Here is a 13,206-nt window from a genome sequence, read left to right on the forward strand (position 1 = left end):
CAAGATCCTTATGGGACAAATGATCTGTATAACATCTATAGCTTCCATGCTAATAGCAGCCACTTATTTGTCGCATGCACACTGTTTGTGATCCGATGGTCAGCCCTCACTCTCTCTCTACATCTTCTTTTCGCAGAATAAAATGGTTACTGTGGATGGAATGAATGTGAAGTTACAGGTAAGGGAATTATACCTTCTCCCACACACTTTACTGAAACAAAGGTTTGTCTGATTTAGGCAAGAATCATGACAAGCTCAGATTAACCTCATTGTGTCCTTTCTGTGATGTCAGGGTGACTGCTCAGGATCCAGACAATGTAACACAATACCACTAAAATGGCCACAAAACTACTCGAGGCCTGCGAGGTGGATTTCTAAGTATGATGAAGGGAGTGATTCCACCCTATATTCGTGGATGAGTGAACGTTCTGGGATAAGGTGTTATCTTAGCATGCTCAGGTGCTATCCGAATGTCTTCTGCGTGCTTGAATAATATGTTTGAGTCCCCGCGGCTGCATTTCTCGTGGTTGTTACAGTAGAGATGAGCCACCTCCCTAGTGTTCGGGTTCGGTTCGTTGAACAGGGAGGTGTTCGACGAACACCGTCAAACCCCATTGAAACCAATGGCACACAAACGCACACAAACGCGCACACACACACACACACACACACACACACACACACACACACACACACACACACACCTTAAAAGGTGTCCAAAAGCTGACAAACTGCTCAGAAGACACAACAAACACATGGAAAAGTCACAACTACATATAATCATGCGAAAAGAAAAGAGGTGGAGGAGTAAAAGGAGGAGGAGACACAGATATAGGCATGTCATGCCCTTCTAAAATCAAGAAAGGCTGGAGTAAAAATCTAAACTCGCTCTACCAACACCCAGACGTCTTGACAAAAAAAAAAAAAAATCTTTAGGTAGAATGGCGGCGGGTCCATTCAGAACACTTTCCTTAGAAGACGCAGTGGTACCCCCGTTGGGAGTTGTGCCAAAAAATGAAGCCAATACATTCAGACTAATCCACCATTTGTCATATCCAAGGGGCAGGTCAGTAAACGACAACATCGACGTGGAACCAAGTACAGTACTATGTACTGTACCTCCTTTGACGAGGCAATCAGGCATGTCAAGAAGTTGGGAAGGGGCACCCTAATGGCCAAAACAGACATTGAGGGGGCGTTCCGGTTACTACCTGTGCCTCCGAATAGTGTCCTCCCATTGGGCTGCTTCTGTGAAGGAGCATACTACGTAGATCGCTGTTTGCCCATGGGGTGCTCCATATCCTGCTCACTATTTGAGGCGTTTAGTTGCTTCCTCGAATGTGTCGTCATGGACGTTTGTAAGGCGGCACATATTATCCATTACCTCGACGACTTCTTATGCCTGGGCCCAAAAGATTTGCCACAGTGTGAAAACACGCGATAGTTCACCTGTGAGAAGGAGAGAGCTGGAGGGAGAGTGGACACCCCAGAGCCGAGGGGTTAGATTGAGAAAGAAAGAAAGAAGGCGGTGTAGCTTGCTTCATGGGTGGGGTACGCTGCTGAGTAGCACTAAATTCTACTAGGCCCAAAAGGATTTCCTGGGCCAGATGCCGTTAAAAATAGTACTTAGGTAAACAGGTGGTGGGTGGCTGGGCTACTCTGCTGACTAGCAGACACTGAAGCTTTGGAGCAGACCTCTGAATCCCAGGCCATAGTATGAGTAAACAACTCTGCAGATGACCACACCCACCTGGAATTGACGATGGCAACGTCATGTAAAACTCAGCAAGGGGACTAAATAAGTCTCCATTTTTTGTCAAAAAATTCGGCCACAGACACCACTTAAGTGGCATCAATTTCGCCAGAGTTTTTTAAAACGGTTGGTGAGGTGATTTTCAAAAATCATCAAGCTTTTAGTCTCCCCAAGATGACACAGGGGTAGAAAGGTCCTTGCAGGTCCAGGATTTGTTCATCTTGATGAACGTTAGTCTGTCTACATTGTCACTGGACAGCCGCGTGCGCTTATCTGTCAGCACACCACCAGCAGCGCTGAACACACGTTCAGAGAGAACGCCGGCTGCGGGGCACGACAAGATCTCCAAGGCGTGAGTGGCGAGCTCAGGCTATTTTTCAAGATTGGAAGCCCAAAATGAGCAGGGGTCCAGTTCCACAGTCATGGCATCGATGTTAACTTGGAGATACTCTTGTACCATCCTCTCTAGGCGTTGGCTGTGCGTCAGACTTCTTGTCTCCTGTGGCCTTGCAAAGGATGGTCTAAAAAAATCTTCAAACGATTGGAAAAAATTGCTGTTACCACCAGATACGATGTAACTGTTACGGTTTGAGTGATGACTCGATAGTCCCACGGTTGGCAAGTTAGAACTCAGAGATTCACTACGTGCACCACTGGTGTTTTGTGGAAAAGCAGATGTTAGATTCTGTAACAGTCTCTGCTGATACTCCTGCATGCGTGAATCCCTTTCTATGGCAGGAATTACTTTGCCAAATTTGCTTTTGTACCGGGGATCTAAGAGTGTGGCAACCCAGTAGTCGGCATTACTTCGGATTCTGGCACTCATGTGTCTTGCGCATCCAGGAGGACCAAGTCCTTGTTGTCTTGGTGGTGGCGAGGTGAGAATCATGCTTCCTTCATCTGCCCTCTCCCCCCAACCTCGCACAACAGAAATTTGATCAAGGTCTCCCTCATCTAAAGAGTCTTCCATGCTCAGCGCCAGTTCGTCCTCCACTTCTTCCTCGCCTCCTGCACCTTCCTCAACAGTTTGGCTGCTACCATGTGCCCTCGGTAATCCCTCTCCCTCAGCCTCCAATGCCAGCCGCCTTAGTGCTGCCAACCTTCTTGACCTTGGAGATATGATCCCTTTCGCATACGACGACTCCTGTTTCTCCTCCTCCTCTTGTTCCACCACCTGACTCCGAACACTGTGTAAGGTGTACTCCAGCATGTAAATCACCGGAATGGTCATGCTGATAATGGCATCGTCAGCACTAAACATCTTCATTGCTATTTCCAAACTGTGCAGAAGGGTGCATAGGTCCCTGATCTCAGACCACTCCTGCAGCGTGATTTGCCCCACCTCTTGAGCTCGTTGGCCCAGGCTATACGTCATAACGTATTGCACCAGGGCTCGTCGGACAGTGCAGACAATGCTCCTAGGCACAAAACTATTAACTGGGTTAGATGCAGGAAAAATTGAGATACACAAGCGGTGTAGCTAGCTTCTCAGGCGGGTTACTCTGCTGACGTGCAGACACTTCTACTAAGCCCGAAACCCCAAAACAATTTACTGGGTTAGATGCAGTAAAAATTAAGATACACAGGCGGTGTAGCTAGCTTCACAGGCGGGCTACTCAGATGACTATCAGACAATGCTACTAGCCCAAAAGGATTGGCTGAGCTAGATTACACCAAATGCTGTGACTAACACTTGCACAGCACCGGCTCAGACTTGCCTGGCAAACAGTGCTATGAGCTGCTGTAACCTACCCTGAAAAGGGCTGATATTACAACTAGTCCCGACTCCTCCCGACTCCCTAAACCTATCTCTCTGACAATTCGCTAAAAAAAAACACTCTTAGTCTGTACAGCGCCCACAGCAGCAGCGGTGCCGTCTAACACTAAGCTGCAGCAGTGAGGAAATGGTGGCGACTGGGCAAATGGCTGGTTCTTACAGGGCAAGGACGTGTGACATACACAGCCAATGACATTCCCTTGCTTGTGTGCATCACATGCACATTGCTGTGTGTGTGCGCACTGCTGATAGGCTGAGAGACTGCACCGCCCCTCTGTAAATGCGGGAAAGAAAAAAAAAAAAATGGAGATCGACGTTATTTCAGCACAGATCTATCCCCCGCCCACTATACACTGAAACAGTCCATTAACAATGATAAACAGTTTTAATGTGCAAATCAAGCTCTAGGCTTTTGGTGAACGAACAGTTATCGAACAGAAACTCGAACAGCCGAATTTTAAGCAAATTGTTCAGGTTCGTCGAGCGACTCGAACACCGCCCAAAACAGCTCAAATTTGAAATTGGCGAACAGTTCGACTCGAACACCACTCATCTCTATTAGACAGCCGTATCACATGCAGGGGTTGCCTGTTTGTTAAGCAATCCCTGCATGTGTTGCAGCTGACGAAGAGCCGTGAGACATGCTGCTGAAAGGAGTTGAACATATTCAAGCACGCTGAAGACACTCGGATAGCACCTGAGCATGCTAAGATAACACCTTATCCCAGAACATTTGCTCATCACTAATTAGCATTACTTGTGATTTTGGTCTCTGGGTGGATTTGCTCTGAAAATCTGAATAAAATTAAATTCTACTTAATATGTCCACTCGAGTCTGATTTGTAGAAGATTTTTCCAAGCAGATAATACCTTTCTGATGAGGTATTATCTGCAGCAGAAATTGACCAGCATTGCTTATTTGATTTGTACAACACGTCAGTTTGTACGCTAATCCACACTGAAAATCTGCTGTAATTCTGCAGGCTTCCTGTAGCGAAATCTGAAGGATTTGGTGTTTATTTTACCACTGCAGATAGTCATAAGTGGATATTCCTCCTCTAATAGTCACAAAACTATTTGTAAAGGATTTTTCCCACGAACAGGCTGCAGGAAGATTGATTTGCCGCAGAAAATAATTCCAAGAATAAAAGGCAATTAAGTATTGTATGTAGGGCCCTATGCATCCTGCCCTCTGTGGGTGTCATGCATATGGATCCCAAAAAGATGCCTATAAAAATCTTAGTCTATAGCATGTCATGCCAAATTTTCCCAAATTTTAGAAACCTATGAAGTATCTACTGCTTTGTCCTGAACTATGGAGATTCCAGCTAGGCCTGTGCACATGGTATTGTTATATGTATTCGGATTTAGCCATGTAAGGTGACACTGCAACCAAACAAAGGAACAAATAAGCCATGAGGTGGCTGATTGAAAACTTCCCAAGACAAGTGTGCCATAGTTTGTGGTAAACAGCCGTGGTTTTTAAATCTTACAATATTTTTAATCTTTCCTTTTTCAGAATGTTAAAACCTTCTACTGTGAAAACCTAATAGCTCATTGAGTGCAGGTGTCATTTGGACATTTCCTCCTATGTGGGCAATTGTAGTAATTTTGTTCTTAGGCAGAAATGACCCAAAATAAGGTTAGAGGCCAGGGGATTGCATTGCTGGATACGAGACAGCCGGCACCTTTCTGCCCGCTTGACATGATTCCCGTCAGGAGCGGTCTGTGACCGCTCTGTGATGGCAGAGATTGGCGCTGGGCACAACAGGCCGGTAATTAGCAACTACCTCCCTGTTAGTTGTTAGACATGTGGTGTAGAAATAATAAAGTCCCGGATAGTCCCTTTTTTTTTTTTAAATACTTTTTTTTTTAATATTCCCAGATATTCTCTAGTGTAGCAATACAGTATAGAAAAGCTTGTTTATATTTAGGGTATGTGCACACGATTCGGATTTTGCTGCGGATCCGCAGCGTTTTTGCAGCTGCGGGTCCGCAGCAGTTTGAACTGTGAACTCATGGGAATGTAAACCTATGGGAAACCAAAAACGCTGTGCACGTGCTGCGGAAAAAAACGCACGGAAACGCAGCGGTTTACATTCCGCAGCATGTCACTACTTTCTGTGGATTCCACAGTGGTTCTACAGCTTCCCCTAAGGAAAACTGCAGTTGTAGAACCGCAGTAAAAACCGCGATAAATCTGCAGCAAAAATGCAGCGTTTTTGCCCTGCAGATTTATCAAATCTGCTGCAGAAAAATCCGCAGTGGCCAAGAATACGTGTGCACATACCCTTATAGTATAACACTCAAAGAGCCAGATTAGACTATAGGAAAATGTGTTTGCAGGTACATAGACTAGTGGTACTGAAAGGTAGTGAGAATCCACTATATCACCAGGGCCGGCCTTAGCCTGAATGGTCCACAATTTTGCCCAGGGCACATGCGCTGGCTGACATCTCCTCCTGCTTTCTTCAATTGAAACCTATAACAATGAAAAACTATAACAAATCAGTTGGCACATGTCCAGAAGTCTGCAAACTGCAGGTGAGTGATCTTGTGATTACCCTCTCGATCTAGCAAGCAGAGCGAAATCCTAGTAGAAGATGTGTACACCTTTAGGATTTGGCATGTCTGTCAACTTGCAGAATCACAAGCACATAAATAACACCTATATATTACACACAAACGCAAAATATATATTTTTGCACAGTCACAATTCAGCAGTTTGCAGCCAATGACCTCAGACTTTTGTGTCAGGTTTGAACAACCCCCTCTTTCTTTTTTTTTTTTTTTTTCCCCCTTCCATAACCGCAACACATGAGAGGGTACTTGCCCATCAAGGACAGGAAAACTACCAAATAAAAGGGCGGTACCTCTCCTCCGCATCAGTTTGGTTTCTTGTCCTTGAGGGAACTGGATAAAGGATGGTATGCAGAGAAATAGGACTCACCCAGGTCTGGCTCGTCTGCCGGGGGACTTCCGGGACACTGGCAGTTCTATCTGCGATCTAATAGATGCTACTGCCTTGGTGCAGACTTTTTTTTTTTTTCCTGTAGCAAAATGCCGCCTGCGCAGTAGCATCTATTGCGTTCCAAATTACGCTACTGTGCAGGTGTGGCTGGCGTCATTTTGAGAGAAAATTTTTTCTGAAGAACTTAATATTACTCATTAAAATGAATATATGGAAATCATAGATCCAGTCATGCTACAGCGCCGGTGCCTGCAAGATTAATGTAATTTTTTTTAAAACCATAAGAAACCCAGTCCATACAGATGAATATGTAAGCAGAGCACCACACACACACACACACACACACACACACACACACACACACACACACACACACACACACACACACACACACACACACACACCCTGAAGCTCGAGAATCTCAATTAACTGGAAACTGAAAACAAAGATTAAACAACTACCACATGAAGGGTTTCATCAACCAAGGTATCATTTTAATCAGTATAATGGCGCCAACTTGACACTGTTTGTGAGTTATGGAGCATAATCCAGCTGACAGGTTCCCTGGTCTTAAGACAATCCTATTTCCTGAAAGTGGCCACAAAATTCCATAGAAGTCAGGAAATTATTCTCCCCTCCTTTTTTAATAATCCACAAAATGCGGAAGAGCATAGACACCCTTACACTCTAGATGTAATATTGCCTTGCGCAGGCGTGTACTCCGGAGGACAGAGAATGAACTTCAATCCAATATTGCGGCCAGCATGCAGCCAGCGGCTAAGGAAAGGGTGAATCAAACACCCAAAAAACCCCGCCCATATGACCCAAAACTGGTCCCGCCAAATTCAGGTGACAGATTCCCTTTAAGCATTATGATATTTGACGGCGGTCCTCTCATGCTCTGAAACCCAACTGATGCGAAGGAGAGGTACCGCCCTTTTACTCAGTAGGTTTCTTGTTCTTGATGGGTGGATCCCCTCTCTCATCAGGTGCTGTCTTGGGCTGTGCACGATCCCGTTATCGGTAAGCAACTAAGATTATTGCCCCCCTACATGGGCCTCATTGTGTCTCCAAAGTACTCTACTGCTATTTGAAAAAAAAAAAAAAAAAAAAAAAAGGCCCATAGTCGCTGACCTGTCTCCGGACTCATGCCAAGCGCCTCATTGCTCTCTTCTTTTACTGGCGTTTTTACACCGTCTTGACCAGTTCTGTTACTTTTTGAAAATTAAGCGCAGTTGGGACAGTGCATGATGAAGCCCCACGTGACAGATGAATATTAATTTAAAGCACAAACTTAAACCAACCCTTGGGTGGAGGAATATTTCTGGTGGAGACATTAGGTAGCTTTAAGATGGAACAAGTTCACTAAGAGGCATGCCAGTTTCGTCAAGTAATAAAGATGAAGTTTTACTTCTGTATTTCTCACTATGCTGAATATGATGTAACTAACCACATAAAGTTAATACACAGAGTGGCCATAACACTAAAACCCTGATCACTGACTGGTTGTTATTCTCTCTCTATATATATTAGTGCCTGCCAACAGGTGTGATAAGTGGCAAATAAATAGTACTTAGTGCATGATAATGTATTGGACAAAGAAAAAATGGACAAGTTCAAGGATCTCTGCAGATTTTACAAATTCAAGACTCCCTGACCTAGTGGTCTAGCTGTCACAAATGGCAGGTTGTGTGGGGTGTTCATGGTGTTCAGTGCGAAGTACCTACCAAGAGTTCCAAAGTAGGACATCCGGTGACAGTCATGGAAAACCAGACGTATTGGTGTGTGTGGAGTGCATAGTCCTGTCCAATAGTCTTGCACAATCCTACAAAAGAGCTGCAGTAGCACAAATGAAAGCAAAAGTCAAGAGTTTTACTAGAGTAGGACTCATTATAAAATCTAGTAAATACAATTATAGGGGTCATGTACATGCTTGATGGATCATCCGTGCAGAATCGGCAAGGAACTATTGTGCAGTAATGCCAGAGCGGTAGGGAAATCAACAGGTAATTTAGTATTTTTAGAGGTGATCAAAAAGATATGTGGTTGCTGGATAACAGCCCTGCAAACTGCCTCCACCCTGGGACAACGTGTTATTCATAGGCCTGCCTCCATCTGTCATGTGTGCGTGGCGCTGGACCAACTAATCAGAACAGGAGGCAGTTAGCAGGGCTCTGACCCGACAGCCACGAATTGCTGATCTGGCCGTTGGACCAGGGTCTCGTAAATGTTCTTGTTAATCTCTAGATATTTCCCTATTTTATAGCCTTCCACAGAGGCCATGTATCTCGAAACATCAAAGAACTGAACATGTCCATTTACTATATAATTACATCTAAATTTAAGAAATCTTTAGACAACATTTGTGAGACCCATCCAGCCCCAGGAGTGGATATATGATATGATATAGTGCTGCCTCTAACTGAGCTGAGAAAATCAAGGCAGTATAGATTTCCAAGTAGCCAGCAGGTGGCAGTATGACATTTTTCAATATGTGAGAATATGCACAAGCAATGTTTTTGCTGTTACAAAATAGTTTTTTTTTCTCTAAGAATAAAATCCAGAAAATGAAACCACCAGATTGATGGTCATATTAACAAAAATCAAACTTGCTGACACATCATGCTAAACCTGCATCATGTATGCGTGGAGAGCAATGTGCACAGAGATCCAACCTGTAATCTGGGCCCTTCCTTATTTACATTCATGCTTAGTGTGCGATCACACAGTAGTTTATTCCTGTGGCAAAATCTGCCGTGAAATCTGCTGCACTGATGCAAGTCGGACCTTCAGGTTTCTTCTGAACAGCTGCATGTCTATACACGGAGTCTTATCCAATGGGATTAAGGTACCTTCACACGAAACGACTTTACAACGAGAACGACAACGATCCGATCGCTGCAGCGTCGCTGTTTACATCGCTGTAGAGATGTCAAACACAGCAGCTCCAGAACGACGCAGGAGCGATCCTGTGACGTAGCGGTGACGCACTTATCGTTCTCACAGGTCGTTGGCTCCATGTTTAACATTGCTGGCATCGTTGCTTTTGCTTTCAAACACGACGATACACGCCGATCTGACGACCAAATAAAGTTCTGAACTTTAATCAACGACCAGCGATATCACAGCAGGATCCAGATCGCTGCTGCGTGTCAAACACAACGATATCGCTATCCAGGATGCTGCAACGTCACGGATCGTTGTCGTTCTCGTTGTAAAGTCGTTTCGTGTGAAGGTACCTTTAGACCCTCGCCGCCTCCATCTTTGTGTTTTTATGAAGCCCAGCCTACAGCTGGACTTCATAAGAGATCAATATTGCAAAAATGTTGTATAAGTAATCTCAGGTTCAACTTCCCTAGGGCTGGGCCAAGGCAAGGTACTTTGGTCCCCTAAGGAGATGAAGCCAGTGTAGCCCCCTCACCCCGTAGCAACTGAATAGGACAGAGACTAATGTAACAGGACACCTAATGCACCGCCCAACCCCACCCCTGATGGGTCAGGTAACAAGCTATAATAATCACTTACACTAGAAATATTACTTTCTCAGTCGCCCATGACAGCACAACCAGAGAGAGGGGATCTGCCCTTCAGGGACAGGAAGCCTACAGGATAAAAGGGCGGTAGCTCTTCCCTGCATCAGTTTGGTTTCCTGTCCCTGACGTGGAACCTTCTAGGACGGTACCTGCTAAGAAGACCGGAACCTGAGAACCGACTGAGGAGTCCGGAGCTGGCCAGTCTGAGTTCTGGCAGCGGGGAGGCCACGGCTGGTGCGGTATCCGAGGCTGCCACGGCTATGACCAAAGGGTCCAGAGCGTGAGCGGGGGGAAGCGCAGCCGCCACTCCGGATAGGAGTTAGGGGCTCCAGGCACTCTGCCGCGCAGGACACCGGCGTTCCAAGATGGCGCCGCACCGGAAGTGGTAAGGGAGCTTCCGGTTTGGGGGCAGCGCAGTGAGTGAGGTCTACCAAGATGGCGCTGCCCCGGAACCAGATTTCTTCATTTCTGGGTCCCTGACTGCGCGAGCATGCGCAGTAGAGCTTTTTTTGGGGAAAAAAAAATGAACGCTTCCTCTGTAATGCAGCCACAGGGGGAGGGGCTGTTAATGAGCGCCAGCTTTAAAAAAAAAAAAAAAAAAAAAAAAAAAAAAGTGGATATGGAAGCTCCTTGCTGCATGCCGTCCCAAGGTAGTACCATGGAAGACAGCGATCAGCAGCTCCAGCCACAGCAGCAGCAGCGCCACCACCAGCGACTGAAGCCGGACGCACAGAAGAAACGAACTTCTGCTGGCACCCGGAGTTTTCGGTCTGGTAGCCATTCCACGCAGCATAGCAAGAACTCCAGTGTGGTGAACCAGCTACCTCCTACGGATCTCACACTGCAGGATCCTACCCCTCCTCCAGAACCGGTACCTGTGGCTGCGTCAGATTGGTGAGTGATCTTCGTGAAAGCTCACTTTTGTAATTGAGGTTCCCTCTTCTCTGTTTATCTTGGGCAAGGAAGAGAACAGGAAAAACAAAACACAGAATCTGCCCCTTGTAAAGGCAGTAAGATCAACGATGGGGGTATTGGACCCTCGTCCTGACAAAACAGTACAGGATATCATGTTTGGAGGCTATGCCAAAAAAAAGCGTAAAGTTTTTCCCCTTAATGAAAACATACAAGCGTTAATCAAAAAGGAGTGGGAAAAACTAGAGAGGAAGAATGCATCGGTTCCCTCTATTAAAAGGAAATATCCCTTTGAAGAGGAGGCTTCTACTTCATGAGATAAAGCCCCCAAACTCGACGTTGCGGAAGCTAAGGCCTCAAAAAAATTCGCATTACCATTCGAGGATATGGGAACCCTGAAAGATCCTCTTAATAAGAGAGCAGATACTTTTCTTTAAAGGGGCCTGGGAGTCGGCAGGGGGATGTTTAAGACAAGCCATAGCAGCTGCTTGCACGTCACGATCCTTAATGATCTGGGTTGACAACTTAGAAAAACAGCTAAGGGATGGGGTGCCCAGAAATAAGGAATTAAAGTCTATCCCTATGATTAGAGGAGCCGCGGCATTTTTGGCAGATTTATCCACCGACTCAATTAAGCTAGCGTCTAAATCTGCAGCTCTTTCGAATGCAGCACGTAGAACCTTATGGCTAAAAAGCTAGCCAGGTGATTTACAAACTAAGCAAAAACTTTGTTCAATCCCATGTGAGGGCAAGTTTCTTTTTTGGAGAGACTCTGGACGATATCCTGCAGAAAGCAGGTGACAAAAAGAAAGGGTTCCCCAACCTGGCCCCAACATTCACTAAGCGGCCCTTTCGGAATAGAAAGTTTTTTTAGGAAAAGACCACCAAGGGAACAAAACCGATGAGATGATGGGAAAAGAGACAAGGGGTTCCTTTTCGGTAATTCCTCACTGGATAGGAAACACCCCCCCCCCCCCACAGTGATGTCTCCCCCAGGGTGGGAGGGAGATTGTCTCAATTCCTCCCGGCCTGGGAGAAAATTTCAACCAGCCCTTGGATACTAAATTTAATAGGTGCAGGGCTTCGAATAGAATTTTTATCCCTACCCCCCCCCCCTTCCCCCCGAAACTATGTGGTAACACCGCTGAGGTCCTCTCCTCAACAACAAGAGGCTCTAGAACTAGGAATCTTAAAACTGATGGACAAAGCTGTCATCCAGGAAGTCCCCCCTCTGGAGAGAGGGAAGGGCTTTTACTCCTTATTATTCCTGGTTCCCAAGCCGGACGGAACATTCCGGACTATAATAAACTTACGGAAGTTAAATACTTATGTAAAGAACCAGAGATTCAAAATGGAGTCAAAGTCAACAATAAAAAAAAACTTGTTTCCAAACTGTTTTATGATAGTTCTGGATCTCAGCGATGCGTATTATCGCGTCCCCATCCACAAGAATTCTCAAAAATTCCTCAGACTGGCAGTAGTCATAAAAGGACACATAAGGGAATACCAATGCAGAGCTCTTCCCTTTGGCATATCAATTGCACCTCGCATTTTCACCAAATTGATAGCAGAGATGATGGCACATCTAAGAGAGGAAGACATCTTGATTGTCCCATATTTGGATGACACTCTGATTGTGAGCAACTCATCCCAACTCTGCAGTCAGCTATGCGACAGAGTGATAGACTCTAAAAAAAAATTAGGCTGGCTGGTGAACTTTCAAAAGTCAAAACTAGAACCAACCAGGTTTCAGGAATTTTTGGGTCTCACCTTGGACTCTATTTCTCAAGAATGTCGCCTCCCAGTCCAGAAAAGACCAAAGATAATAAATCTAGTGTCAGAAGCTTGCTCAAACCTATCCATGTCTCTAAGAAAGGTGATGTCGTTACTGGGCTCCCTCTCTGCTTGCCTTCCAGCAGTTCAGTGGGCACAGCTCCACACGAGACCCCTCCAGTGGGACACTTTAAGAAACCAGAGTTTGCTAAGGGGACAGTTAGAGGGTCGCATGACTCTAAAGGTACCGTCTCACAGTGGCACTTTGGTCGCTACAACGGCACGATCCGTGACGCTCCAGCGTCGCTCCATTATCGCTCCAGCGTCGTAGACTGCGGTCACACTTCGCAATGCACGGTGCTGGAGCGATAATTTCATGACGTATTTGCGATGTAGAAGTCGTACGGGACAGTCATACGGGCATGTCATATCGTGCACACCTTTGTTACACGATGCGATCATGCCGCCACAGCGGGACACTTGACGA

The 13,206-nt window shown here is 45.7% G+C and overlaps 1 protein-coding gene across 3 annotated transcripts in view; it reads left to right on the top strand.

The window, feature by feature from the left end:
• The window catches only part of RAB37 (RAB37, member RAS oncogene family), a 155,001-nt gene that overhangs the window by 104,595 nt on the left and 37,200 nt on the right, over nucleotides 1-13,206 (top strand). For all 3 annotated transcript variants that reach the window (XM_077251485.1, XM_077251483.1, XM_077251484.1), the window contains one exon: nucleotides 137-178. In XM_077251485.1, coding sequence (XP_077107600.1) covers nucleotides 137-178 — 42 coding nt within the window. The remainder of the gene's footprint in view (nucleotides 1-136; nucleotides 179-13,206) is intronic.

The sequence above is a fragment of the Ranitomeya variabilis genome, chromosome 4 (genome assembly GCF_051348905.1).
Source record: "Ranitomeya variabilis isolate aRanVar5 chromosome 4, aRanVar5.hap1, whole genome shotgun sequence".
Classification (NCBI taxonomy): Eukaryota; Metazoa; Chordata; class Amphibia; order Anura; family Dendrobatidae; genus Ranitomeya; species Ranitomeya variabilis.